The sequence below is a fragment of the Leopardus geoffroyi genome, chromosome E1 (genome assembly GCF_018350155.1).
Source record: "Leopardus geoffroyi isolate Oge1 chromosome E1, O.geoffroyi_Oge1_pat1.0, whole genome shotgun sequence".
Classification (NCBI taxonomy): domain Eukaryota; kingdom Metazoa; phylum Chordata; class Mammalia; order Carnivora; family Felidae; genus Leopardus; species Leopardus geoffroyi.
In genome coordinates, this window is record NC_059330.1 from 701,848 (window position 1) to 728,409 (window position 26,562).

General features: G+C 61.5%; 1 protein-coding gene across 4 annotated transcripts in view; it reads left to right on the top strand.

Moving 5' to 3' along the window:
* PITPNM3 (PITPNM family member 3) overlaps window positions 1-26,562 on the top strand; it is a 74,677-nt gene that overhangs the window by 20,039 nt on the left and 28,076 nt on the right. For 3 of the 4 annotated variants that reach the window (XM_045487297.1, XM_045487294.1, XM_045487296.1), the window contains exons 2-4: window positions 294-389; window positions 5,986-6,093; window positions 19,609-19,656. In XM_045487297.1, coding sequence (XP_045343253.1) covers window positions 294-389; window positions 5,986-6,093; window positions 19,609-19,656 — 252 coding nt within the window. The remainder of the gene's footprint in view (window positions 1-293; window positions 390-5,985; window positions 6,094-19,608; window positions 19,657-26,562) is intronic. The other variant, XM_045487295.1, reaches the window with a different exon arrangement.

Below are 26,562 nucleotides of genomic sequence, written 5' to 3' on the forward strand. Positions count from 1 at the left end.
GGACCGCTGCGGGGGGGGTGGGGGGGGTGGGGGGGGGTGGAGTGCTGAGCCCCCGCAGGGGGTGGGGGAGGTGCTGAGCCCCCGCAGGGGGTGGGTAGGGGGGGTGGGGGCAGGTGCTGAGCCCCCGCAGGGGGTGGGTGGGGGAGTGGGGGGAGGTGCTGAGCCCCCGCAGGGGGTGGGTGGGGGGGTGGGGTGCTGAGCACGGGGCAGTGGGGGGGTGGCGTTCGTGCAGCTTTACCGCTCAGCTGGGACTGGGTCTGAGGACTGGCTAACAGGTATGTTCTCTTCCACAGGTGGCCCTCCCCCGGGCGGCGGTGCCCCCTGGCACCTTCGAAACGTCCTCAGCGACTCAGTGGAGAGCTCGGACGATGAATTCTTTGATGCCAGAGGTGAGTGAACTCCATCTTCCCGCCACTGGCTGGGTGAGCTTTCTAGAAACCTCACGAAGGGGATCCTTGTGGGGGTTAGCGTCTCTCCCTCTTGGACGCTGTGCCCCGCACTTCACGTGTGCCCGATTCTGACTCCCCGAGGCAGGGGCACTGGCTGTGTCCTTGGTCCACCTCAGGGGCTGTGACAGGCGCTCACTGAGCTGTAGAGGCCTCTGGGCATGGGCGCTGCCCTCCTGATGCTGGTGGTTTAGCGGGAGAGGCAAAACCCAGCAGTGACACGGAGGAAGTCACCCTCCCAAGGGGGTGATGCCCCTGCGTAAGTCAGCAGGTGTTAGCAGGGAGTGGACGCGGGTCCCTAACTTAGTGGGGTTGGTAGCGCCCTCTCCGTAGTCACGAGGGGAAGGAGCCTTCTGACGGAGGAGGCGGCCGGTGTGATGGGACTCAAGCAGGACCTTCCGGGGACCCAGGGGCCCGTGCACCAGGGGTCAGGGGCCTGGCACGAGGGGCAGAGGAGAGGCTGGCTGCCTGCCTGAGACCCTGAGCCAGGCACATAGGATCAGTCGCAGAGGGGATGCGGGGCAGTGAGCAGGACTGTTGGAGACCTCCCGTGGGTACCAGGGGGGCACATCCAGCGGGCGCGAGGAGGACACGTCCTGGGGGCACGAGGGGGCTGGCGGGTGGCGTGTCAGAGGGCGGGATGGGGGCACGTCCAGCGGGCGCGAAGACGGCATGTCCAGCAGGCACGAGAGGGGCACGTCCAGGGGAGCGTGAGGGGGGCACGTCCAGCGGGTACAAAGGGACATGTCCAGCGGGTATGAGGGGGGCACATCCAGAGGGCACGAGGGGGTCAGCGGGCAGCATATCCAGAGGGTACAAGGGGGGCACCTCTAGCGTGCGCGAGGGGGGCACGTCCAGTGGGCACAAAGACGGCCTGTCCAGGGGGCGCGAGGGGGGCACGTCCAGCAGGCGCGAAGATGGCATGTGCAGCAGGCAGAGGGGGGCATGTCCAGGGGGCGCGAGAGGGGCGCGTCCAGCGGGTAAGAGGGGAGCACGTCCAGTGAGTAAGGGGGGGCGTGTCCAACAGGTACGAGGGAGGCCGGTGGGCGGCACATCCAGGGGGCGTGAGGGGGGCACGTCCAGGGGGCATGGGGGGGGTTGGCGGGCGGCACGTCCAGCGGGTAAGGGGGGCCGGCGAGTGGCCCGTCCAGTGGGTACAAGGGGGCCGGCGGACAGCAGGGGCGTGGTCAAGGGGACGAAGAACAGGAAGCAGGGAGTGGGGACGGGCGCGCCAAAGCGGGTGCGCGTTTCCGGCTCTGGGCGAGAGCGCGCACGCAGGGCAGGTGTGGGCGCCAGAGGGCAGCGGACAGAAGGTCCCCACGGTCACGCTCGCCTGGCTGCCTCCCCGACCCAGGGGCCCCGGTCCTCACCTGGCCGGCTTGGCCCACCGGGGAAGTCACCGTATCTGGGGGGCTGACGCACTCCCGGGACAGCCAACCGTAAAATGCCTAGCGAGATGGGGTCTCGAAGCAGAAACAGACCGTGTGCTGGGAAGACATCGGGGCCTGCAGCAGGACACCGGGGACGTGGCCTCATGGTCTCAGCCACGCCATTGCCCTTCTCTGGGCCTTAGTGTCCGGGTCAGCTCTGTGCCTCCGGAAGTGGGGAGTGCCCAGTTCAGGTGCCTCTCAGGGAGGCACAGGGCACAGCTGGGCAGACCCCGAGCCGACCGACACCCGGCCCATGTGGGACCCGTGTGCTGTCTCCCAGGGGTGTCTGGCCAGAGCGGCTGCCGGGACTGCTTCTCCATAGCAACTAGCGCACAATGTGACAGCAGTGACGTCAATATTTTGATGCTTAGAACGCTTTTATTTAAAATATTTTGCAGTTCCTCAGGGCCGGCTTCCCCGATGACGGGACGGCTGGCGGCAGGAGGCACTGGGGGCGGGCCTGCTCACCGGCTTGCCCCCTGAGCAGCTGTGGGCACGTCCTGCCCCCGCCCTGCACCCCACAGGCTGCGGAGGCCCCCTTCCTCCCGGTTGCCCTCCCCACCCCCTGTGTGCTCTGTGCTGTCCCCGAGACAAGGCCGTTGGAGTCTCCGTGGCTCAGGCAGTCAGAGGTGAAGCTGTCCTTCTCTGTCCCCTGGGCTGGGCGAGGCCCAACAGGCAGTCCGCAGCCCCTAGGTCCGGGCGGTGAGTGTCCTGGACTCGGGCAGGAGACCGTCTGGGTCCCTGACACCCTGGGCAGGATGCCGGCTCCATGGGCCATGGCGGCAGGCCCGGGGCCTCGCATGGCTGGTGAGCACCGCGGGGTGGGCGTTGGGGTCCAGGTCCCCAGACCCAGGAGAGGTGCCTCCCTCCTGTCAGAGGATATCTGGGGGCCACGGCCCAGTCTGCCAGGGCTGGGGTGCAGAGCAAGGGAAGACTCAGGGGGGCCCAGAGGGGCCCGCAAGGTCTTGGAGTTCGGCACCACCACCACCGTCTCCGGGCTGGGAAACTGAGGCCAGAGCGTTGGGAGGCTTGCTCAGGGTCACCCAAGGTTACTCGAGGTCAGGCCAAGCAGGGGCTAGAATCCACTCACCTGTGAGTATCTCTGCTTCTCGGGGACGCTGCCTCTCACAGCGGGGGTGTGGCAGATGGGCACTGTCCCCGTGCTTCCGGAGCCACCGGTCAGCGGTGGGGGTGGGAGACAGGCGAGCTGTAAGTAAGGCAAGGGAGCAGACTCCGGCAGACAGCGAAAAGCAGAAACTGGAGGGGAGAAGGGGAGGGGGGGGGGAGGGGGAGGGAGGGGGTGAAACTCGGGAGATGGTGTCAGGGGTGTGTCCGTTTGTCAGCACCTACCAAGTTGTATTTGCTTTTTTTTTTATTATTAGTCTTGATGTTTATTTGAGAGAGAGGGAGAGAGAGAGAGAGAGAGCGTGAGCTGGGGAGGAGCAGAGAGAGAGGGAGACACAGAATCCTTAGCAGGCTCCAGGCTCCGAGCTGTCAGCACAGAGCCCGATGCGGGGTCCGAACCCACAAACTGTGAGATCATGACCTGAGCTGAAGTTGGACGCTTAACCCACTAAACCACCCAGACGCCTGCCTCAAGTTGTGCTTGTGAATACGAGTGGTTTGTTGATCGCCGTTCTGCTCAGCGTCGCTGTTCAAAGTGAAGGATTTGCCCCCCTCTGACGTAAGGGAACACGGAGGGGTGAGTGAGTGAGCAGGAGGTGCCCCCTGCTGAGGCCCAGGCCCCTTCCCTCCGCTTGTTCTCTCGGTCCCCTCTCCTAGCATCTAGACGAGAGCCGGCTCGTTGCCGTGGACCCGCACAAGCGGCCTGGTCCCCGAGGTCGCAGCCGAGCCCAGCCAGGGGCCCAGCGGAGCCCTCCCCGGGCGGGACGTTGGAAGTTTCCGCCTGCTGCCTCATCTCCCGTGTTCCCTGCTCTGCTGTCCCCATGCCCGGTGGACACCCTGCTCCCCTCCTGGTGCGAGGCCGGGCGGAGAGCTGCCCTCGGTCTTGCGGAGACCTGGCTGCGTGCTCCAATCCCCGGTTCCTCCCAGCGAAGGGAACAGGATAAAGCACTGAATTTATAGACCGCGGCCAGTCTCCTGGAGAACGGGGGGCACATCTCTGGGCTTTTCCTGTGGGCACACAGCCTCCGCCTGGAAGGGAGGTAGCAGACACAGGTGCAGGCCGCCAGGGGCAGAGGTTGGGCCAGTGACTGGCCAACGTGTGGCCCCAGGTGAGTCTCTGGGGCCCGGGCCCCCTTGTGTGGCACACAGCCGGGGTGGGGCTGGTCTTCCCCGGGACGAGTGGGCTGTTGATGCTGTGGGTGCTGGGTAACGGAGCCATCCCGGGAGCAGAGCACAGGCGTGTTCCTGAGCCTGGCCCTGTCTCTCCGTTAGGGGTGGGAGCAGAGAAGCCAGTGTCTGGGGGTGGGCACCTTGGCCCCCGTAGATTTTGCAGATTCACAGCGTTCTCCTTCACCCTCATGATGGCCTGCTGGAAAGGGCTCCAGAACCAGAGCTGTTAACTCCCAAGGAAGAGATGAGAAGACAGGAAGAGTTGAGGGCACGTGCAAAGGCCCAGGCCCACATGGGGCAGAGTTTGGACTGGAATCCAGCCAGGAGCCTGCCCGGAACACAGCGCTGCCTAGAGGTGTAGACGTGTGCCAGAATGGAGCACATGGGGCTCGGGAAGTCATCTGGGCAGGCGTGGATCCTGGGCGGGGGGCTGGGCGGCCGATCCAGGATGTCCAGGGCAGGCCACCAGGATTGCAGGACTCTTGAAATAGTGTACCTGGGGGGGGGTGGAAAGAAATAGTGTACCTGGGCTTCAGTCCTGGTTCTCGCCGGTGACCTTGGGCAAGGTACTGAGCTACTCCGCGTTTCAGATCTCTCGTCTATAAAATGCCGATGATAAGGGTTGTACCTTTTCAGTATCATGATGAGAGTGGGGTGAGTTGGTATTTGTAAGGCATTATGACCATCTCAGTGCAGAGGAAACATTTCATCAGTGTTGTTGAATAAATCAAATAGGCGAGTCCATGAGGCTGGCCGAGGTGTCCCAGCCAGAAGTGGGAGAGAAAAGTGCTGAGCTCCCGAGCGGTCAGAACTCTGGACAGCTCCCCGTGCACTGCCTTTGGCAGTGAAATGGGTCCTGTCCCTTTATTCTCAGTTGTCATGAGCTTGAGGATTTTCGCCACCACCCTTCAGTACCTGCCCCATGAGAGAGGGCACAGCATCCTTCGCCAGGAAGGCCCGTCACTTTGCAAGCGGGGGCAGGGCACACCTGTGGGTTTGTTCTTGAGGGAACGCCCCGCTTTGGGACGAGGGACCGCACCAGGTGTGTGCAGCTGTCGTGTGGGACCCAGGGGCTTGTGTTCGGTGTGGTTGGGGAATATGGCCCCACTGACTTCTTCAGAGTAATCGCTGAGCTCAGGTTGGGTAAGGGCACGGATAGAGACAGGGTTGGGGGGGGGCGTGAGGAGGATGGGGGTATCATTAGGTTCATAAGGTTGAGATGAGAGTCAGTGGTTCTGTACAGCTCAAGGCTTGTTTGGAGCCAGAATTCCGCACCCGGTTACTGCAGACCTGCTTCTGCCCCATTCAAACCCCAGATACCTGTGGCAACCCTTTCTCATGCAGAGGAGTAACCATAATGTCTTTATCTGCGGGCACCTCGTGTGCTCCGAGACCTTTATCCCCCTTAGCTCACTTAATTCTCATGGCAGCTCTTCGAGGTGGACCTTGCCAGTTCCGTTTTTCTGATGGGAAAACTGAGGCTCAGAGAAGTCAAGTCACTTACCCAAAGAAAAACTCCTGGCAAGTGGCAAGGTTTTTCTTTTCCTTCTTTTCAGGAAACACCACCCTTGTTGGCAGGAACAGAAACTTGTGTGGGTTTGCACCCTTTCCCAGGACTGTCCCCTGGTTACTTTCTTCAGCCGCAGCTGGGGGCCCCGTGGGGCACAGCAGCGATGCCTGCTTGCAGCGGAAGCTTCCTGAATGTGTTGTACTGTCCAGAGGACAGACACGTCCAGCAGTCGAGGTCTGCGTCAACGGCTAGGGTCACCTGAACACAGCCTGTCCGCTCACGCCCATCTCTGCTTCCCCCACAGAGGACATGGCCGAAGGGAAGAATTCCATTCTCATCGGGATGAGCCAGTGGAGTTCTAACGACCTGGCGGAGCAGATGGGGACCTTGGGGAGACTGGAGGGGCACCAGGGTGAGCCCCCGGGGTGTGTGTGAGCGGATGGGGTCCTTGGGGAGACCGGAGGGGCCCCAGGGTGAGGCCCCGGGGTGTGTGCACACGTGTGCTGCGGGAGTGCTGGTGCGGACGGCTCGGGGCCAGAAGTCGGGTCTTCTGAAAAAAGTCTTCTGTCTCTCCAGACGCCTCCCCTCCCCCTACCTGTGCCCCCTGAGCTCTGTGACCTGCAGGGACCCTCGTGGGTGCTTGCACATGGCTGTCTGTGCAGAGCAGCTCCAAGATGCTCGGGCAGAACTTCCTGTGTCCCTAGGATGACCACGGGGGGCATGGGTTATGAGGGGCAGGTGGCGGGGGCCAGGCTCCTTGGAGTGGGCTGGGGGTCCGCTGGTTAGTCTGGGAGCCTTTGAGAAGGCACCGGGCAGGGCGGTCGTGGGGATCGTAACTTCCTTGGGCTGAGTGACTGGGGAAGGGGATTCATCCAGGAGACTTTTTGTGGAGGGGGGCTTGACCAGGAGCTTAACCAACAGGCAGAGCAGGCCTGGCCCTTCAGGCATCCCGCCCATTTGGCCATTTTGCATCACTAACAGATTTTTTGTTGAGCACCTACTGTGTATGCGTGTTTGGTAGGAGAAGTGAAGGTGACGTGGCTGAGATCTCCGACCTTGACATGGTGACAGGGTACAATCAGGACGTAAGGGGGTGAGGTTTGGGCTGAGGGTTGCTGGGCCTGGGGTGGGAGGGAGGTGGGAGAGGGGAGCAGGGAAGGGCTCCTGGCAGTGAAGCCACGGGGCCAAGCTAGGAGACACAAGTGGAGGACGCAGCTTAGCTGAAGGTCAAAACGATAGAGGGGCTGCATTTGATTGAGGTCACTCAGGAACGAGACAGATCGAGAACCCACCGGGGTCCACGGTGCTCACGTCTGCACCTGTTATTCTGGGGCTGCAGTTTTCTGTCCCTTGTCCCACACAGCCCTCCACCCACCTCCCCTCCTCCTGGTGGCCTGGCCCCATCATTCCTCAGTCATGGTCTGGGCCAGGCCGCCCTCTCCGGACGTGTGCTGCTCCAGCGGCCGTGTTGGTGCTGGTGCTTTGTCTGTAGCCGCTTTCCTTGAGCCCCTTCCCCGCCCCCTTGGCTCGGTGCTGTCCCCGTGCCACAGTGCTGGACACGCCAGGGGTGGCTGTTCATTTCACAGATGCAGAACCCAAGGCCTGGGGAAGCGGTGTCTTGCCCAGGGTCCTCCAAGTTGGTGACAGCATCGCGCTCACATCCCTCGTGTCCTGGTTCCCAGCTGGGCGGTGTCCGGGGCCTCTGCAAGGTGGTCAGGTTCAGGAAACCCAAAGGCTTCAAGGAAAGGCCCTCAGGCCACTGCTCGAGTCTGGTCCCCCGGGCCAGTTCAGAAACAACTTCCCCATTGACACAGCCGCACATTTCTCTGCTCTTTCCTTCGCCCCAAGCCCTGGAGGGGCCCAGAAGGGGTCACGGGTTCTCTGTAGCCGTGAAGACAAACCCAGATCTTAGTCATGACCCATCTGGCCATCCTCTCCCAGGCCGGCCCGCTGGCAGTCAGAGAGCGTGACTCAGCCCAGTGTGAGCCGGGGAGGGGTGAGGAAAGGCAGGGAGAGGGGCAGGCACAGGGAGGCAAGCGGAGAGAGAGGGACACAGGGGCCAAAGCTACACTCTGCGCGGTCTGGGCTTGAACGTGGCTTCACGGCTGGGCAGGTTCACGGTGGGCAGAGCGAGGCTTCTACACAAGTCGGGAGGACCGAGTGAGCCGGTGGTTGGCTAAGCGCTCTCATCGACAGGTGGTTGTGGTGCAGGGACAGGTCCCATTCTGGCAAACAGCCGTAGGCGCTCACCTGCTCACCGGGGACAGGTGCACTAAGGCAGTGCCCGCACCCCCCACCCCCCGGGGCGAGCAGGAGGGGGCAGGGCAGGCGAGGAAGAGGAAACCAGCCATGTCCCCGTCCCCTGGGGATTCATGGTGTGATTCCTCCGCGGGACAGAGGAATCCTTCCACTCCCCGACCGTTATCAGCCACGACAGGGGCTTCCCCGGGGCGGGGTGTGGGCACAGTGCTTGGAGGGGCTGACGGCCAAGGAAGAGCGGGGTCCCGGCCTCCGTGACTGTGACCGTGCAGGAGGAGGCTGAGCTCAGGGCCTCAGGAGGGAGGCTCCGGGGGCACTTCAGGAGAAGGCTGCCTCCCACCGTCCGGGGGCGGTGCCTTTGTTGTTCCTCCGAAGGAGCGGGTTTGCTTTGAAGTCCCATCGTGGACGGAGCAGACCTCAGGGACCCCTGCCCTACGGGGACTTCACTTTAGCGCCTCGCCTTCCACGGGCTGGGGCCACGCTGTCGGGGTGACGGTGTGGCTTCCAGCCACTGGTCCTGCAGCCTCCATCCGCCACGGAATCTTCCACGTTCCGTGGGCCCCTCTGCTTTCTCCCCTGGGTTGTATTCCCCTTGTTGGTTCTGGTACTCGTGTATTAACCCTTCTTCACCTTGAGCTCGGTTACAGGTTTGCATTTTGTTGGTGAATTTGGCCCAGCATATACACGTGTATAGATTTACGTTTTGTGTAATTATGTAAGTACCTGTTGTACATGTGTGTGAATATACGGTGTATGTGCATGCGTGTGCATGTAATGTAAAACGTTTAGTGTGTGTACGTGTGATACATGATATGATGTATCACTGTCTGTATATGATACATAAAATGTTCACGTAAACATATTCAAACGTATACATATTTATGTGTATATATACACATATACACACATCTTATTTTTTCAAATATTTCTTTTTTTTTTTCAGTGTTTGTTTATTTTGAGAGAGACAGAGCATGAACAGGGAAGGGGCAGAGAGAGAGAGAGAGAGAATGAGAATCCCAAGCAGGCCCTGTGTTGTCAGCGCAGAGCCCAGCGTGGGGCTCGGTCCCACGAACCTTGAGATCATGACCGGAGCCGGAATCAAGAGTCAGATGCTCAACCGACTGAGCCACCCAGGTGCCCCTCAAGTGTTTCTCTCTCTCTCTGATTCCCCTTCGAAAGCTTGCGTTAGACGGATGCTGGACCCGTGTCTCACCTTGTCTGGCCCCGTTCTTATTTCTTGGTCCCTGCTGGGCTGTGGAAACTTCCCTTGGCTCTAACACGATCAGTAGCTCGCCAGACCAGTTTCTCTTCTGCTGTTGCCATCCCTCTGGTCAGCTCTTCTGTGGAGTTTGGTTTTTTTTTGTTAAAGCAATCCTGTCTTCGTTTTCACGCGCTCTGTTGGTTTTTTTTTTTGTTTGTTTGTTTGGTTGTTTTCCAGATACTGATACAACCTGTACTGTCCATGGGTGCCGTGGACTCATTCTGTGCTTTTCACAGCCTGCCTCCTCCCTGTGCTTTTTAAGTTCGGAGTCTCCTGGTGGGTTAGAAGTAGATGCAAACGGCCCCCACACACTTGAGTTTGGGCTAATTAGCCAAAGATCCCTAAGTGGGGTTATGGCACAGAACAGGAACTGGTGTGTTTCCAGTGATCTCAGGAAGCACAGAGCTGCCGTGGACGTTGTCCAAGTAAAGCGGGTCTTGCCAAGTTTTGTTTTGTTTTGTTTTTTTAATCGGGACATAATTCACATACCAGACAATCCACCCTCTTCAAGTGTATACTTCAGCAGTCTCTGTATATCTTGTAGATGCACAAAGTTGAGCAGCTACCTGGTTCCAGAACATTTTCTTCTCCCCGGAAAGACACCTCCTAACCTGTCAGTAGTCACCCACCATTTTCCTCTCCTCAAATACGGAATTGTGTAGAAATGGAACCCGACAGTCTGTGGCCGTTGGTATTGAGGTCTGCCTTGGCATCACGTTTTTGAGGCTCAGACGTGCCGTGGCATGAACCAGAATTTCATTGCATTCCACGCTTGAATAATACGCCCCCGTATGGCTGTTGCACGTACTGTCCATCTATCCGTCAGCTGGACCTTTGGGCTGTTTCCACTTTCTTGCTGTCATGAGTTATGGTGCTCTAAGTGTTTATGTACAGGTTTGGTTTTTTTTAATGTAATTGATTGTCAAATGAGCTAACATACAGTGTGTACAGGGTAGTCTTGGCTTCAGGAGCAGATTCCTGTGATTCATCGCTTACGTACAACACCCAGCGCTCGTCCCAACAAGTGCCCTCCTCGGTGCCCATCCCCCACTTCCCCTGCCCCCATCAACCCTCAGTTTGTTCTCTGTATTTAAGAGTCTCTTAGGGTTTGCCTCCCTCCCTGTCTGTCTGAAACTATTTTTCCCCCTTCCCTTCCCCCATGGTCTTCTGTTAAGTTTCTCAAGTTCCACATATGAGTGAAAACATTCAGTATCTTTCTCTGCCTGACTTATTTCACTTAGCATAATGCCCTCCAGTTCCATCCACGTTGCTGCAAATGGCATGATTTCCTTCTTTCTTCTTGCCAAGTAGTATTCCATTGTGTATATAAACCACATCTTCTTTATCCATTCGTCAGTTGATGGACATTTAGGCTCTTTCCATAATTTGGCTATTGTTGAAAGTGCTGCTGTAAACATTGGGGTACAAGTACCCCTATGCATCAGCACTCCTGTATCCCTTGGGTAAATTCCTAGCAGTGCTATTGCTGGGTCATAGGGTAGATCTATTTTTAATTTGTTGAGGAACCTCCACACTGTTTTCCAGAGCGGCTGCACCAGTTTGCATTCCCACCAACAGTGCAAGAGGGTTCCCGTGTCTCCACATCCTCTCCAGCATCTAGAGTCTCCTGATTTGTTCATTTTGGCCACTCTGACTGGCGTGAGGTGATATCTGAGTGTGGTTTTGATTTGTCTTTCCCCGATGAGGAGCGACATTGAGCATCCTTTCATGTGCCTGTTGGCCATCTGGATGTCTTCTTTGGAGAAGTGTCTATTCATGTCTTCTGCCCATTCTTCACCCGAAGAAGTATGTTTTTGGGGTGTTGAGTTTGAGAAGTTCCATATAGGTTTTGGATGCTAACCCTTAACCTATGTGTCATTTGCAAATATCTTTCCCATTCTGTCAGCATGTACAGGGTTTTGAGGACATACTTCCTGTTCTCTTGGGCACAGCCCAGGAGTGGGATTGCTGGGGACTCACCACATCACCTTCCCAGAGTTCAGACTTCCCCACGCTCTTGCCAGCATTTGTTGCTGTCTGTTGTTTGAGAAGAGCCTTGCGAGCGGGTGTATGACTATGGTTTGGGTTTGCATTTCCCTAATGACTGATGATGGTGAGCATGTGTTCGTGTGCTTGGTGGTCATTGTTCATCATCATTCGGAGAAATGTCTATTCAGATACTTTGCCCATTTTAAAATCAGGTTGTTTGTCTCTTGTTGAGCTGTGAGTGTTCTTTACATATTGTGGATGCTAGGCTCTTGTCAGTTACATGATTTTCCATTACTTTCTCCCATTCTTTGGGGCGTCTTTTCACTTTTTTTGATAATACCCTTTGGAGTGCCAAGTTCTGAAATTCTGATGAAGCCCAATTGGTCTATTTTTGCTTTTATTGTTTCTGCATTTGAGGCCATATCTAAGAAACCACCTGTTAATGTGAAGTCATGAAGGTTTAGCCTTAGTTTTCCTTGAAGAGTTTTATAATTTTAGCTCGACATTTAGGTCTTTGATCCACTTTGAATTCATTTTTATTTTATCTATTTGAAAAAAAATTTTAATGTCTTATTTATTTTTGAGAGAGAGAGGGAGAGAGAGAGGGAGACAGAGTGTGAGCAGGGGAGGGGCAGAGAGAGAGGGAGACCCACAATCTAAAGCAGGCTCCAGGCTCCGAGCCATCAGCACAGAGCCCGACGCGGGGCTCGAACTCACATTGTGAGATCATGACCTGAGCTAAAGTCGGACGCTCAACTGACTGAGCCCCCCAGGTGCCCCATTAGGATTTTCTACGTACAAGATCACATCAACTCCCAACAGGTAGTTTTCCTTCTTCCTTTCCAACCTGGATGCCTTTTTATTTCCTTTTCTTGCCTGGCATCCCTGGCTAGAATCTCTAGTATAATACTGAACAGAAATGCTGAGAGCTGACATTTTGTTCCCGATCTTCAGGGGAGTTTTCAATCTTTCGCCATTAAATATGACGTTAGCTGGTTGTGTTTTGTTTTGTTTTTGTCTTTGGGGTTTTTTTTGGAGTTGTCATTTATCTGGTCAGGGAAGTTCCCTCCTATTCTGGGTTTGATCAATGCTTTTATCAGGAAAAGGTGTCGGATTTTGCCAAATGCCTTTTCCGCATCTGTTGAGATGATTGTGTGGGTTTTGTCCTTTTTCTGTTACTGCGGTGGGTTTCCGTTTGTTGAACAACTTGGCGCTCCTTGGAGAGATTCCACTCAGTCCTTGCCACAGTTGTTAATCTTCTATGCTCGGGGTTTACACATGTCTTTCGGAATAATTTATGCTAACAGGCTATGAGCTGTCGCTTAAGGGACAAACTTGTTTTAGAAACAAAGGGAGTGTCACCAAGGCCACATTCTTACTGACAGGAGGGAAGCGGTCTCTGCACAGGTGTCCCGACCAGCTTCTCCTGCTTCAACTTTGCAGAGGGCTGTTTTCCCATAGTTCCTCCTGGACTCCAGCTGATGCCTGTGTCTAGATGATGTGGTTCTCAAAGAGTGGTCCCTGGACCGCTCGGAAAGTGGTCAGAAGTGTGAATTTTGGAGCCCGGCCCAGACTCGGTGAATCCGTGATTTAACTACCCTTTTAGATCCTTTGGGTGCTTGCTGACATCTGACAGCCATTGGCTATTAGGCCAGTAACTGGCGAGAGGCCCACAGATCCATTTTCCTGGATTTCCCCTCCCTCAGTCGCTGAGTTTGGCCTCTTTTTTCCACACTTCGTTTTCCTCTAATAGTGAGTGAAGTTGACCGTGAACCCCGCTTTGTATCTGCCCTTCCCCCTTAGCCTGTCTCTGGGTGATGTGATGCGTCTAGTTTTCGCACACGGCTGCCGTCTAATTATTGGGGAGGGTGACAGAGCTTCTGGCTTATTCTTCTTGGTGTTTTCAGCTTCCTGGGCTGTCCTGTGCCTCCAACATTCAGCCCTTCCCACACCCGGGGCAGATGCCTCTGCTTGGCACAGCGGGTGTTTGGAGGGGGGGGGGCCCACGCACGCCCAGGCCGTGACACCGCTTCCTTTGCTCCCCTGTTTTCCATCCAGGAGCCCGCTCTCCACCCCCGCACTGGCCTGTCCTCTGGCCACAGACGTTCCTTTGCAAGATTGAGGTTGTGGCCCCCTCTCTGCTCGGACAGCGTTACGGACGTTGGTTAGACCTTCGCAGTCACACAGACCTCCCTAGGAGGGCCTTGCGCTTGGTAGCCAGCCCTGCCCCCCTCCGTGGGTTCTCTCTGCGGCCGCCTTTCGCAGATGCCTGATGGTTTCAGGTCTGCGAAGGACGCCCCTTCTTACCTTACGATACTGCTAAAGACCAACTGGCAGAGAAATATTTGGCGCCGTTTTCTAGGGATTTGGGGTGGGAGGAAGGGCCCGGATCATGCAGTGAGCTCACTGTACTCAGCTGGACCCTGATGCTTCTGAGATGTGGACCCGGTAACGTGGCCCTGCAGTGAGGTTGGCAGCAGGTTTCCCTCGTCTGCGGAATGAAGGGCGGGCCCCCGCCTGGCATGAAGGCCCATCGGTGTGGCTGTCATCCTCCCTCCGGCAGCTGTCATTGTCTGGGGATAGTAAGTTCACCATCGCCGTAGGGGTCAAGCAGCCCCGGGCCGGCTTCCACGAGGGACTGTCAGATCCGTCCCACGGCTGATTTCCACTCTGGCATGTCTCACGTCCAGGCCGCACTCCCGCCTCTCCTGCTCGCCTGTGCTCTAGACGGAGCCTCGGGGGGGCTGCAGGCTGACCGCCCAGCACTTTCTCAGCAGGCCTTCCGGAAGCCCAGCCTCCCCCAGGCCACCTCCTTGCCCTAGTGTGGCTCTAACTGGCCGCACCGTGGGGCTGGGCCGTCGCTGGTGGTGCCGGCCTGCCGGCCGCCTGCAGCCCTGCCTTCGAGGGTGCGTGCTTTAACCACCTGTCTGCACGTGCAGCGACGAGGGGCTCCCCACATTCGTGCCCCCCCCCACCCCCACTGTGCACCGGGCTCAGGAATTCTGCTGGTCAGCTCTGGGGACACACCGATGGCTCAGAAACGGCTCCAGGCTGGGGCGGGGCAGGCACAGTCCAGTGAGGTGACAGCCTACAAGAGGGGGAGCACAGGACGTTGGGGTCGGAGGGACACGGAGCGTGAGCAGGGAAACGCAGGCCCAGGAGGCCTTGCTGGGCTCTGGACAGACCCGTTAGGGCGCCGTGGGCGGGATCAGCATGTGCAAAGATGCAGAGGGCGTGTGAGAAGCAAGGAAGTCTGGAGAAGCACGTGGGTTCTTGTTGCCTGAAGTCAGGCTACGAGATGCTGGGCTGGGGGCTGCAGAGGGGGTGGGGAGAGGGGGTGGGGAGGTCTGAAAGAGGCCGGAGGGGACCCTGGTGCCGAAGGCTTGGAATGGCAAGCTAACCGGTGTTGGGGGTGGCGGCTGGGGATCCATGGAGTTATTTAATCCAGAGCCACCTTCTAGAAAAATTATTCTGGAAGTCAGCGAGAAGATGATAGGAGGGCCTGGGAATGTGTGCAGGGGTGCAGCGGGCTGGGTGAGAGGGCACCTTGAGCCTGCAGCTTGGGGGGAGCACCAGAACAAGAGATGGGCAGGAGGGCTGTCGGCTTCAGAGCCCCGTTACCAGGCAAGCCCCGCACCCCAGCTGCCGCCCCCCGTCCCCCCACTGTGGGGTCTGCCAGGCCCCCTCTGGCTCTTTGGGAGGGGATTTCCTAACATCTTCCTCTTCCCAGAGCCTCTGCCATCCTGAATGATCCCCCCCCCAGCCTCCCCGAGGCCCCCGCTATCCCGGATGCCCCCCCCAACCTCCCCGAGGCCCCCGCCATCCAGAATGCTCCCCCCCAGCCTCCCCAAGGCCCCCGCTGTCCCGATGCCCCCCCTCAGCCTCCCTGAGGCCCCCGCTGTCCCAGATGCTCCCCCTCAGCCTCCCTGAGGCCCCCGCTGTCCCGATGCCCCCCCTCAGCCTCCCCGAGGCCCCCGCTGTCCCAGATGCCCCCCCCCCAGCCTCCCCGAGGCCCCTGCCATCCAGAATGCTCCCACCCAGCCTCCCCGAGGCCCCCGCTGTCCCGATGCTCCCCCCCCCCGCCTCCCCGAGGCCCCCGCCATCCAGAATGCTCCCCCCGCCAGCCTCCCCGAGGCCCCCGCTGTCCCAGATGCTCCCCCCCAGCCTCCCCGAGGCCCCCACCATCCAGAATGCTCCCCCCCACCCCCAGCCTTCCCCTTTCAGGTGTTTGGTGGGAGAGCTGCTCTTACTCTGGGGAGGATGGGGGGGGGGTCTCACGGTTTGTTGGACGGGGGTTGGGACAGGAAGTAGGAAATCACGGGGGAACCACTGGCAGGCGTTGGACGCGTTCCCACGCGGAAGATGTGGCCCAGATGTGCGAGCCTCCGTCCCAGCCCCCTGCACAGCCTGTCCTGTCTGCAGGAGTTTCTGGCAGCTTCCGCTGAGGTGCGGCCGTGGGGCCAAGTGGGGTGCCGTTAGGCAGCCCGGAACTGGGGCACATCTGCCTGGTGGCTGTCGTCTGGGGAGCCTGCTCGTCAGGAAGCCCGGCTCACGGCTGACCCTCGTGGTGGCTCCGAGGGAAGGGGGAGCTGAGCCAGCCCACCAGGCGCCTGGCTGAGGCTTCACGGCAGAAGCCCCCGGTGTGCGGAGACGTGGGGCGGCCCAGCCTCCCTGGCGGACGGGCCCTTTGCCACTGCCTTGACCCCAGCCCTGCCCTGCCCTGCCCTGCTTGCCTGACCCCGGCCGGAGCCATCCCGTGGGGCAGAGGTCGCGGCCAGAGCCCTCAGCAGACTGGGGCGTCACAAGGGACCAGATCGAAACCTTAAGGATGAGGTAACGACTTTATTCTTCTGGGTCTTGGTTTCCTTCCTCCCGAAGGTGTGGAATCTCGATGATCTAGCGGGGTGGGGGGTGGGGAAGCTGTAAAGCTGCTGCTTTGAGTTGGCCCAGCTGAGCGCCCCCCCGCCCCTGGGGCTGGCCCTGCCTCTTGCCCGGCATCCCTCCTCCTCCCAGGTGACCCGTGTCTCCTGCACACTGCCCTTGCAGTGACCCTCCCTCCTGGCTTCTCCAGCTCTGCACCCCTGCTTCCGGGCCCCAGCCTCAGTGGCCCTGCCCCCCCACCCCCCCACCCCGGGCATTCCTGCCCCTGAAATCCTGCCCGGAAGCAGTCATGCCTCCTTCCTGGTAACGAAATCAGCGTCTCCTATACCGTCTAGGTTAACTCACTCGCAGGCCTTGGCGCAAGGACAGGACGGCGATGAATCCGACCTGGCCGCTCCCCCAACTAGATGCCTCCCCGCCCCCGGGGTCTGGCACGCAGTAGGTGCCCAAGAAACGCCCAGGGGCGTTATGCTGTGGGCAGGGCCTGGGTTAGGGGTTAACTTGTGAGTTCTGAATAATTTACCCTCGGGTCTGTGTTTGTAAGTGTGGCCAGATGGGATGGGGTCCCGGCTTGGCTTGCGCTTGGCTGGCGGGCGCTGCCTCGGGCCCCCTCCCTGCCTCCCAGGATGTCTCCTGCCCTCTGGCTCCCAGCCCTGCCTCCTTTTCCGGCCGGTAGGGGCCCGGCCACAGGGTGGGGCAGGGGTTGGGGCTGTATGCCTGTGTCTCAGGGCCGAGCGGCCATCCCTGCCCTGAGCACGGACAGGACGCTGTCCTATAGGACAGCCAGCCCGTCACCCACCCCATGCGGGGACCTGGTGCATTTTGACGGGAAGGTTGCAGCGTGCCCAGAGGCCACCTGTCTGCCCGGGCTGGGGTGGCAGGCCTGTGGAGGGCAGGTGTATGTCCCACCGTTCCTGCTCTCACTGTGGTCGGGTGTGTGGGTCCGGTGGGCGGTGGGCGGCCGGTGTGGGTCGGGTGTGCCGGGTCGGGGAGACCCCCTCCGTACAGACCACCAGGACAGGTAGAGAGCGCACAGGGAAAAGGAAGAACCTTTTTATTTTAGGACCGCTAACGACACTTTCTCTTGCTTTTTGGACGAGGACCCCGGAGTTTTCATTGTGCTGGGGCCCCAGTCATACAGCTGCAGCCGGGTCCCAGGGGCCAGCCCCCCCGCCTCTCCAGGCCTCAGTTTTCTCCTGTGGCACTGGGTCTGAGCGCTCTGCTGGGAAGCGGTCCTGGCCGCCTCCCCACACTACCAGGGTGCCCCGTGAGGGCTGGGCCTCTGCTGTCCGTCTGCCCCCTCTTGCACCCAGGCTCTGGGACGACCCGGGCTGGGGGCACCGAGAGCCGTGAGGACCCAGGCTGGGGGTACCGGGAGCCGGGACAACCCAGGCTGGGGGCACCGGGAGCCGGGACGCAGGCTGGGGGCACCAGGAGCCAGGGCAGCAGTGACCTTGGCTCGTCCTCGCCTGCTGAGTGCTTGCCGTGCGCCTGGCCGTGTGCTGAGGGTTTCACACCTGTGAGCGTCCGGTGCTCACCATGGCCCTGCGCTGGGTACCGCTCTCCCCAGTCTGCAGGTCAGGAGACTGAGGTGCACAGACCGTGGGCGAGAGACCGGGATCCGAGCGCAGGTGCGCTTCAGTGCTGTGCTGCCCAAGGCGCCACTGCACACGGGGACCTCACGCACCTGGGGACCACCTGCCCAGAGAGGGAGGTGACGGAGAGGGAGGCGGACGTGGAGGCAGCCCCGCGGGGCGGGCGTCTGGGCCCCAGGAAGCGCCAGTGATTTGGCACCTTGGAGAGCGGGGGTCCTTGGGGACGCTGCAGACACCTTTTGTTCAGGGAACTCAGGCCTGCTGGGGAAGCTGTAATGTGCGGGCAGGGTCACGTTCGGGAGAAACCTCGGTTCTCAGGCTGGGCGCGTCCTCTGTCTCCCCAGACCCTGGTGTGGCCACGTCTGTGCCCTTCCCTGGCCCCAGAAGCAGGGAAGGCAGACACTCTGGAAGGAGGGCCGTTCAGCATGCGGGTGGAAATGCGAGTGTAGAGCTCTGACAGGCGACGCCCCGGAGGCTGGGGGGTGATGGCTGGGGGGGGGGGGGGCGGTTCTTCAGGGGACCTTCCGGTTCCTGGGGCTTCGGGCTTAGTTTCCTTTCTGAGCCTCCGTGGTTGGGGAATGGGCTCGAGGAAGGGGGTGCTGGCCTCTGCCGACACTGCCCCTTGGGGCCCAGAGCTGACCCCGGAGGGCAGGGGTCCGAGAACGGAGGCTTCGGGTGGGAATGGGAGGCCTTCACGGATGCGGCCGGGGCGGTTCTCAGAGGACTCGGCGGATGTGACCGAGGCGTGGTGGGAGGGCGGGTGGGGCTCCAGGCACGGCCTCACCTGTGCAGGAAAGGGGTGCGTTCGGGGAAGGGGACTTGGCGGGCGGAGGGCGTGGGGACGGGAGGGGGCCGCTTTCCCGAGAGGCCTGCTTATCACGTGGGACGCCGAGGAGGGGAGCCACTGCAGGCCCGTCAGCGGGAGGGAGGTCGGGGCAGAGCCAGCGTCCCCTGCAGAGGGGGGAGTGGGTCGGGGCCACCCTCCCTGCAAAGCATTGCCGGCACCCACGGGGCCTTGTGCGGGGTCCCTGCGCCTTGACCGGGCTTCGGGATGCCAGGAGAGCGGGGCTGGCGGCAGTAACGGGAGCAGGTGAGGTCACGGCGGGCCGGGTCTGTCCTCGCTCACACGGGGCCTCGTGACTCGGGGAATAACTTACGCCCAACCTCGCGGTTCAGAGAGTGTGTGTTCTGTGCTTCCCGATGGTTTGCGATGAGTCTGGCTGGTAGGACTTCAGAGACGGGTGGCGTAAGCCCAGGCGGAACACGGAAAAGCCCGGAAGAACAGGCGTGAGGGGATTCTGAGACGTTTTCTTCCTTCCTTATGTCTGTCGGTGCTTTCCAGATTTTCAGTGAGGAGTTTGTATGACTTTCACGATTGCAGAAAAAAGCTGTTCCCAGACGGGAAAGAACTAGTTCCATAGTCCAGGGGCGGATTCTGCACGAGGGGAGGGTGTGCGGTTCGTGCACTGCACAAATGTCGGCTGAGAAGCACATTCTAGGTGTGGGGACACCAGCTGGCAGCACAGTCGTCCCTTCCAGCGAGGGGTCCAATTCTCAGAGTCAGACACCCCAGGACCTGGGGACCGCGGGGGCCCGAGGGAGGGAAAGGGCCCCAGGGGGAGAAGGGAGAAGGTGGTGCCTTTGCTGAGGCGGGGCTGGGGACGGACCCGCGCAGGTCAGGGGACATCTGAGCTGACGTGGGGGGGAGCAGCGGCTGATGAGGGTCAGGAGTCGGGAGAGGGGCTGGCGGTGTGCACGCTGACCGTCGGGGGGTCAGGCCTGGCTTTCCCTGGCTCGAGCTTTGTGCTGCCTGAAGTGCCCGGAGTGGCACGGCCGGGGCAGGGCACCAGTGCCGGGAGGGACGGGACAGGGCACCAGCGGCCTCCCCGAGTCCGGCCACAGTGCCGGGGACTCTGCTCACGTGCCTTCTCTCTCTCCGCAGGAGATGGGAGCGCCCCGTGCACATCCAGCGCCCTCCAGGAGAAGCAGCGTGAGTTCCCCTGACCTTCCAGGAGGCTTGTCCCTCTCCGCCCCCCCACCCCCTCCACCGTGGGTCCAGCCTCCTCGGGCCTGGGGCCCCTCCCTGTCCTTGAGCTGAGCTCCTGGGGGTCCCCGGCTCCCACCCGCCGGGCAGCTCAGGGACGGCAGAGCCAGGGTGGGGGCGGGACCCTGCAGAGTATCATCTGTGTGCGGGCAGAGAGAGCACGGGAACGGGGGGCCCTTCCCAGCCTTTGACGCCGTGCGTCCTGGGTGACGTGGTGCTGAGGTCAGAGGCCCCTCATTCAAGGCCGTGCCGGGGTCAGGACTCCTCCCACAGGCCCGGACCCGGGGCACCCTGTAGAGATGCCCGCGGGCCGACCGCGATCGGGGCGTCCTCCCCGGAGGCTCCGGCAGACTTGGTGGGCGGCCTCAGCCAAGCATCTGCGGTCGGCAGCGTTGACTTTCTCAGCAGGCCAGGGTCGAGGAGGGTCTGGCGTGTGATGGGCGTGAGCCCTCAGAACCCCATTCTCTCTCCTGCCGCTTGGACGTGTGGTTGCAGCCTGGGGGCTGAGCCCGCCCTGCCCACCCGTCCCCAGGCTCGCACATCCCTCGGCTGCAGGAGGGGGTCTGCCCGGCCCAGGGCCTGCACTGGGGATGTGTGCCGGGGGCCGGCAGGCCTGGGCGCCTCTGTCAGGGGCACCCCACAGCTCAGGCCGCGGGGGCACGGGGCAGGGGGAGGGGGAGGGCATCCTCACACCGTGCAAGGAACTGAGCTCAGCAGGAGCGGGGCGCGTCTAGTGTGCCCCCGGGTTCTAATCTCACCCAGTGGCTGAGCGAGGACCCAGAGAGAGCAATGCGTTTGCATTTCCCGAGAGGAAGGGCCACTGGGAGGCGCCAGCTTTGCGCCCGAGCGGGAGGAAGCCAGGGTGTGCGTGGCCGGAGCCTGGGTGCTGTCTCCCTCGGGAATGGCGGCTGGTTTGACAAGCGTGGGCCTTCGGGGTGTCCTCAGCCCGTCCTGGGTGAGGAGGGTTGGCTCAGGGGGTGAGGGAGGAGGGCGGAGCTGGAGATTAGTGGTCTTCGGGTGGAGGGCCCGTTCCCATGCACCTTGTGTGTCCTCTCTAGGGATTAGTTAGCCCGGTCCCCCCAAGAGGCCCCGCGTCACATCCCTCCGGTGTGGCCACTGTCCTCAGGAGGGAGGGAGGACCCCAGCCTCAAAGGGAGAGTGACCGCCCGCCCGGGGCCAGACCGCTGCTCCAGTCTGGACCTGGCTGAGCAACGTGGGTATTTAGTAGAGACACAAAATCTGTTTGTTGTTGTCTTTAAACTGGGGCTGTGCGGGCGCCGGGGGGCTCAGTCCGTTAAGCGTCCGACTTTGTCTCAGCTCATGATCCCACAGTTCATGAGTTCGAGCCCCGCGTGGGGCTCTGTGCTGACAGCTCAGCTCCTGGAACCTGCTTCGGATTCCACGTCTCCCTCTGTCTCTGCCCCTTCCCCACTTGTTCTCCTCTCCCCCCCCCCCCCCCGTAAATAAACATTAAAATTTTTTTTCAAAAAATAGAATAAACTAGGGTTATGGACGTCAGAATCCACTGCTGAAGGCTCCTCTCTGGTTCTGCCCGTCGAGGGTCATCTTGCCAGCGGGGAGTTAAGGGTAATAACAACGGGGCCAGTGGCCTAAGTACACGGCCAGCAGTGTGGACAGTGGGAAGGACGACCTTGTGACACCCCTCCCTGCGATGTCCCCACGGCCGGCCGACGGGTCTGCTGGTTCTGTTCCATGCGTGCCGCCCGCAGATTTCGGCATCTCGCTGCCTCTGTGTTTGTGGAGTGAGGGTTGTTGACGGCCGCGGTTTACTCTTGATCCAGAATTGGCGACGCGGAGGTCCGCCTGGCGCCTGTGACCCCGTGACGCGCTTCAGCGTTCGCCGTGTTCTTCCGCACGCACGGTCGTTCCGGTATTTCTGCCGGCCTTACGCAGCCTCACTGGGGGCCAGATGCAGGGGGGGTGCGAGTGGCCCCCCGACCAGGACTCAGCAGGCCCCGGGGCTGTTGCTGCAGCCTGTGAGCTGGGAGGGAGCCAGGCCTGGGGGTGAAGCCCTGTTCTTTCAGTGCTCTGACGCTCTGGGCAGGTCACCAAGCGTCTCTGAGCCTCAGTTTACCCCCTCGTGGAGAGAGGACCGTAATGTCTTCTTCCCAGAGTGGCAGACAGGCGGAGGGGCTTCCGGAGATCCGTCTTCTCGCTCCGCCGGTGCCGTGGCCGCTCGGTTGTCCCCGCACAGAGGTGTGTCCTGTGCAGGCTCCAGGGCATGAGCGGGGAGGGGGCTGGCCTGGGCCGCTCAGACTCCATCCCGCAGCTGCACGGCCCGCAGCCTGCTGCTTCCCTGTTATTTGGGAGCAGATTTCTGTGTGGGGGGGGCCTGCCTGGGGGCAGAGGACAGAGGGTCTGGTCCCCCGGCCCACAGGCGCCGTCCTGCGTGCACGTGGAGCCCGCGCAGCCCCGTGGGCTCTGACATTCTAGCACTCTCCGTGCCTCCTGGTTTCCTCTGTCTGCGGGTCCCGGCTGCCCTGAGCTCAGCAAGCACCCCCAGCGCACGTCCAGCCGTCTGACGTGGAGTTCGGCGCAGGGGCCCCGGACACATGGTCCGCACCAGCCGCACTCTCCACGCGGCCCTCCGGCCCCCCGGCCACCCTCCCTGCCGCTCTCCTCCCCCCCCACAGCCACTCGGTGGGGACTCTGAACTTTCTCCCGTCCCCAGACCGGGACCCGGAGACCGCAGTCCGGACTGAGTGCCGTTACAGGCTCCCGTCTGACCCGCGGGTCTCCATCCTGCCCTGGCCGCCAGCGAGCCCGGCTTGGTCCAGGGCTGCGTCCTGACTCTCCCCCGCTCCTAGGCCCCATCACCTGTCAGACAAACGTCCCCAAGGGGACGGAGAAGACGTGGATGCTCAGAACCACCCACCCCCGCTGTGTGTGTGGGTCTGACCTCACGTCCCACCGCCTGGGGCCGGCGACCAGAGGAGCCGCTCGGATGCCGGGACCGCCACCTCAGGGCTCCCCTCCCGTGTGCCCGCGGCCCCTCGCCCACAGCTGGCCTCCCGGCTCCCCCCCACTAACCGGTGTCTTTTCCTGGCCTGTGTGGGCAGCTTGCTGAGCGCAGCTGCAGACGGGCTATATTTAGCCGGATTTAATGAGCTCAGGGTGGCAGACGGCCGCCTTGGGAGCTTTTCTCTCGCGTGTACACGCGAATGTCTGTTCGACAGTGTCCGCTCTCGCGTGTGTACGTAAGCGTGTGCCCGTGCGCGTGTGTGCATCAGTGTGCATGTTAACGTGTCGGCGCGTTCATTTTCACGAGGATACGTGTGTGTTCACGCGGGTCTATCCGTGTCGTGTCTGCGCTTTGCTGGGGACACGTGCGGCTTTTGACACTCGTAAGGGTCTAAGACGGGAACAGATTGTTGGTTCCCTCGTCTGTTTGAAAAATATTTCACGAGCATCTTTTATGTGCCAGCATCTTCATAGCCTTTGGGGATAAAATGGAACGTAAATAAGCCCGGCTGCAGCCTTTAAGGACCTCACGGCCTGGGGGTGGAGGAGACGGCAGATGGAGTGACCACAGAGCTAAGTATGAGGACTCCCCCTGGGAAGGAAAGCCAGCTGCTTCGGGAGGAGGACAGGAAGGACGGAAGTTTCACAGGAAATATTTGGGCACAGCAGCATGAAGGAGAGTCCAGGCTTGGGGGGCAGAATGTGCAAAGGCCCCTTGGTGAGAGGGAGGAGAGGTTTGAAAACCATCCTGCGGCCCAGGGGTTGAGCTCCGAGGGGAGGTGGGGCCACAGCACACGATTTGCGTGGAGCTGTTAGAATTTAGCGCGTGACTCTGTCAGGGTCCCGGCGGGGGACTGGGGGAGGGTCCCCTGAAAGGACCTTGTTCACAGGCTTAGGGAAACCCACGGGCACGTAGGTAGCGGCCCAGCACCCTGCCCCACCATCGGTCCACACCGGGGAGCCCCAGCCGGCGGTCCCCGGCGTCCTGCTCTGCGGCCCCGGCCGGCGGTCCGGCCCCGTCCGGAGCCCTCGTAGGGAGGCTGAGACCAACGTGGGTGGGGGCGGGGGTCTGTCTTCAGCCTGAGAGAATCTGTTTCCCCAAATCCTTTTCTCCCGGGAACAAAAGAGCTTCTGGAAACAGCCCAGGAAGCCGTGCGGCAGACCTCCCCAGTGGCACAGAAGCCCAAGCGGGAAGAAATCAGAATTACTGTCTCAGAAAAGTCGCCTCCCGCTGCACGGGTGCTGGACGCTCTTCTGAGCGGGCAGCGCAGGGAGACGGTCGGGTTCCTGGCGGAACAGACGCAACGCACGCGTGGGCTTACCTGGCCCCTCCCAGAGGCAGCGGGATTCCCCGGGAACCGAACACCTCCCTGAACACCCGCCTGTGCGTGTCTCTGTCCGTGCCGCACGCAGACGGGAGCAGACGACGCCTTCCCTCCCGGCCCCCCTCGGAGGACGACCCACGGAGTGACGTCCGCATCCCGGGCCGCGGGGGGCGCACCGGTCTCCCTGCCCGCGTCCTGGCTCACTGCCGTGGATGCGCCGGCCGGTCCCCCAGGGCTGGGCACGCAGGTGGTTCTCCGTTGGTGTCACGAGCGGCGTGGCGATGCTCAGCGCGCACGTGTGCCTTTCCGCGCCAAGGCTCCGTCCCAGGGCGTCGCGGGTGCTCGGTGCTTCGAATGACGTTCCAAACCGCCCCGCTCAGGGTCGAACGGTTTCTCCTGTCACCGGCCACGAATGGGGAAGGGCTGTCCCCCCCATGCTGGGCGGCACGGTGATTGCTGATCTGGGGGGTGAGGAAAAGGCCTTTTAGGGTCATTTCGCCGAGCGACTCCCTGCTCTGGGTGCCTTGTCCTGTGCCGACGCCATGCCTGGGGTCCCCGTCCCCAGCGCTCACCCACACGGGGATCACGGCCCCTCCTGAGCCCCTGCTTTCTCATCTGTAAACCAGGGAGGGCACCCTGCTCCCTTGTGAGTGTAGGGAGGCCTGAGACCCTGGAGGAGGACCGGGACCCCGGGCACATGCCGAGGAGGCACTGGAACGGGGTGCTGAGCCCTGCCCGGGCCAGGAGGGTCTCTAGTGTGTCTGATGTCTCCCTGGGGCCTGACTCAAGGTGGTGCCTCCACCAGTCTGAGCCTGCACCCCCCGCCCGGGGTGTGGCCCCTCTACTGCCCCCGACGGTGTGCTTTTAGGGGCTGGATCTGGGGCCCAGACCCTCTGGGGTTTTAGTCTGGGACAGCGCCTCCGTGGGGTGCTGAGCGGCCCTCCGGGGTTTGGGCCCCGTGGGCTGGTGGATCCAGGCTGACCGAGTTGGGTTCTGACCCTGGAAGGGTTAAGTTGTCTCAGCGGGGCCTCAGCGTCCACCCCCACCCTGCACTGCCCCGCATCCACTCGCTCCTTCCTCCTGGCCCCTCCTGGACGACTGTGAACCTTTCCTGAGTGCTGAGACTCGGAACCCCCCAGCAACCGCCCCACCCCGTTCGCGGGGCTCTGCCCTCTGTCTGGTGACCCAGACCCAGCTCCTGGGGATTGGCGGGCAGGTGCCACACGTCCTCGAGCCTGCTTTTCCCCCTGGCGGGTCCCGCGTGAGCCCCCAGAGCGGCCTGAGCTGTGGGGGCAGGGATGTGCCCACAGCCTCGGAGGCCCCCTGCCCAGCCTAGGCCTGTGTTGCACGACCCCGGGGCCCCGAGGTCCTCAGGCTCATCGAGGTGTCTCTGGGCCCAGCCGGTGGACCAGGAGGCCTCCATGGTGTCGACCCGCTTTTGGAACCCAAACCCAAACGCAGGATCTTGGTTCACTGATTGTGTTTCAGGTGTATTCCGTCCGCAGACGGTCCTTCTCGGGTCCCCTCGCCGCCGGCCGTCAGCTCCCAGAGGGCAGGGCGTTTCCCTGTTCTGTCTGAGGGGTTCGCGTGGGGCAAAGTAGGGGACCGCGGCTTGTCGAAGGCGTTCCTGTTGTAAGCGTGACAGACATTTGTGCTGCGTGCTCAGCGGACATACTCGTAAATGGTTTTAGACTTAGATATGGGCTCACTCGCTGGAGAAAAATTGGAAAATACAGGACGCTTAGGAAAACCACCAGCCGTTGTCCCACCATCCAAACAGAACCACCCTCGGGCTGGGCCGGCCGCTCCCGCCCCTGGACCTTCCACGCCCGCGTGCTGTGTGTGCTTGTCCTGGATGCTCGCCTGGGGGCCTGGGGCCGTGGCCGGAGCCCCCGCTGGCCATGCAATGAGGCTGTACCTCCTTCTGTGAGCTCCCAGGGAGGGACACGTCCCGCGTCGCACTCAGGGCGAGGTCACAGAGCCACTGGGTTCTTCCCCAGGATTCGCGCTTGCGGCCGAGCGTGTGGTGTGTGTGCGTCCGTGAGCTCACAGAGGACCGGGTGCTCCTGTGGGCCACACGGCCGCAAGCTGGGCCCAGCTGTGCTCCCTGGAGGGCAGGGGTGACGGGACGGGGCGCCCAGCTCCAGCCAGGGGCGCCCCCAGCCCCCAGCCCTTGGGGGTCCCTGCGGCCCGGCAGCGGGAGGGGCAGAGACAGTGGGCCCCTCGACCAAGCCGGCCGCTTTGCTCTGCGTGCCAAGCGCGTGGGTGCCGACCTCGGCCTCTGTCTCAAGAGGAGTGTGGCACTTGGGTCGTTAGAAGGATGATCACAGCGTGTGCCTTTCCAAGGTTGTGATTAAGGAAAAGCAGCCTCTGCTCTTCAGCTGGCGGGAGTGCTGGGGGCGGGCGCCGGGGTCAGCAGACGGCCGGGGGCCCACCCCGCCCCAAATCTGGGCTCGGCAGGGACCCGCCTGGATAGGGCCATGCTGGCGGAAACGGGTCTGGGGCTCCCCGCCACGCCAGACCCTGCCAGCGGCTTGTGTCACCG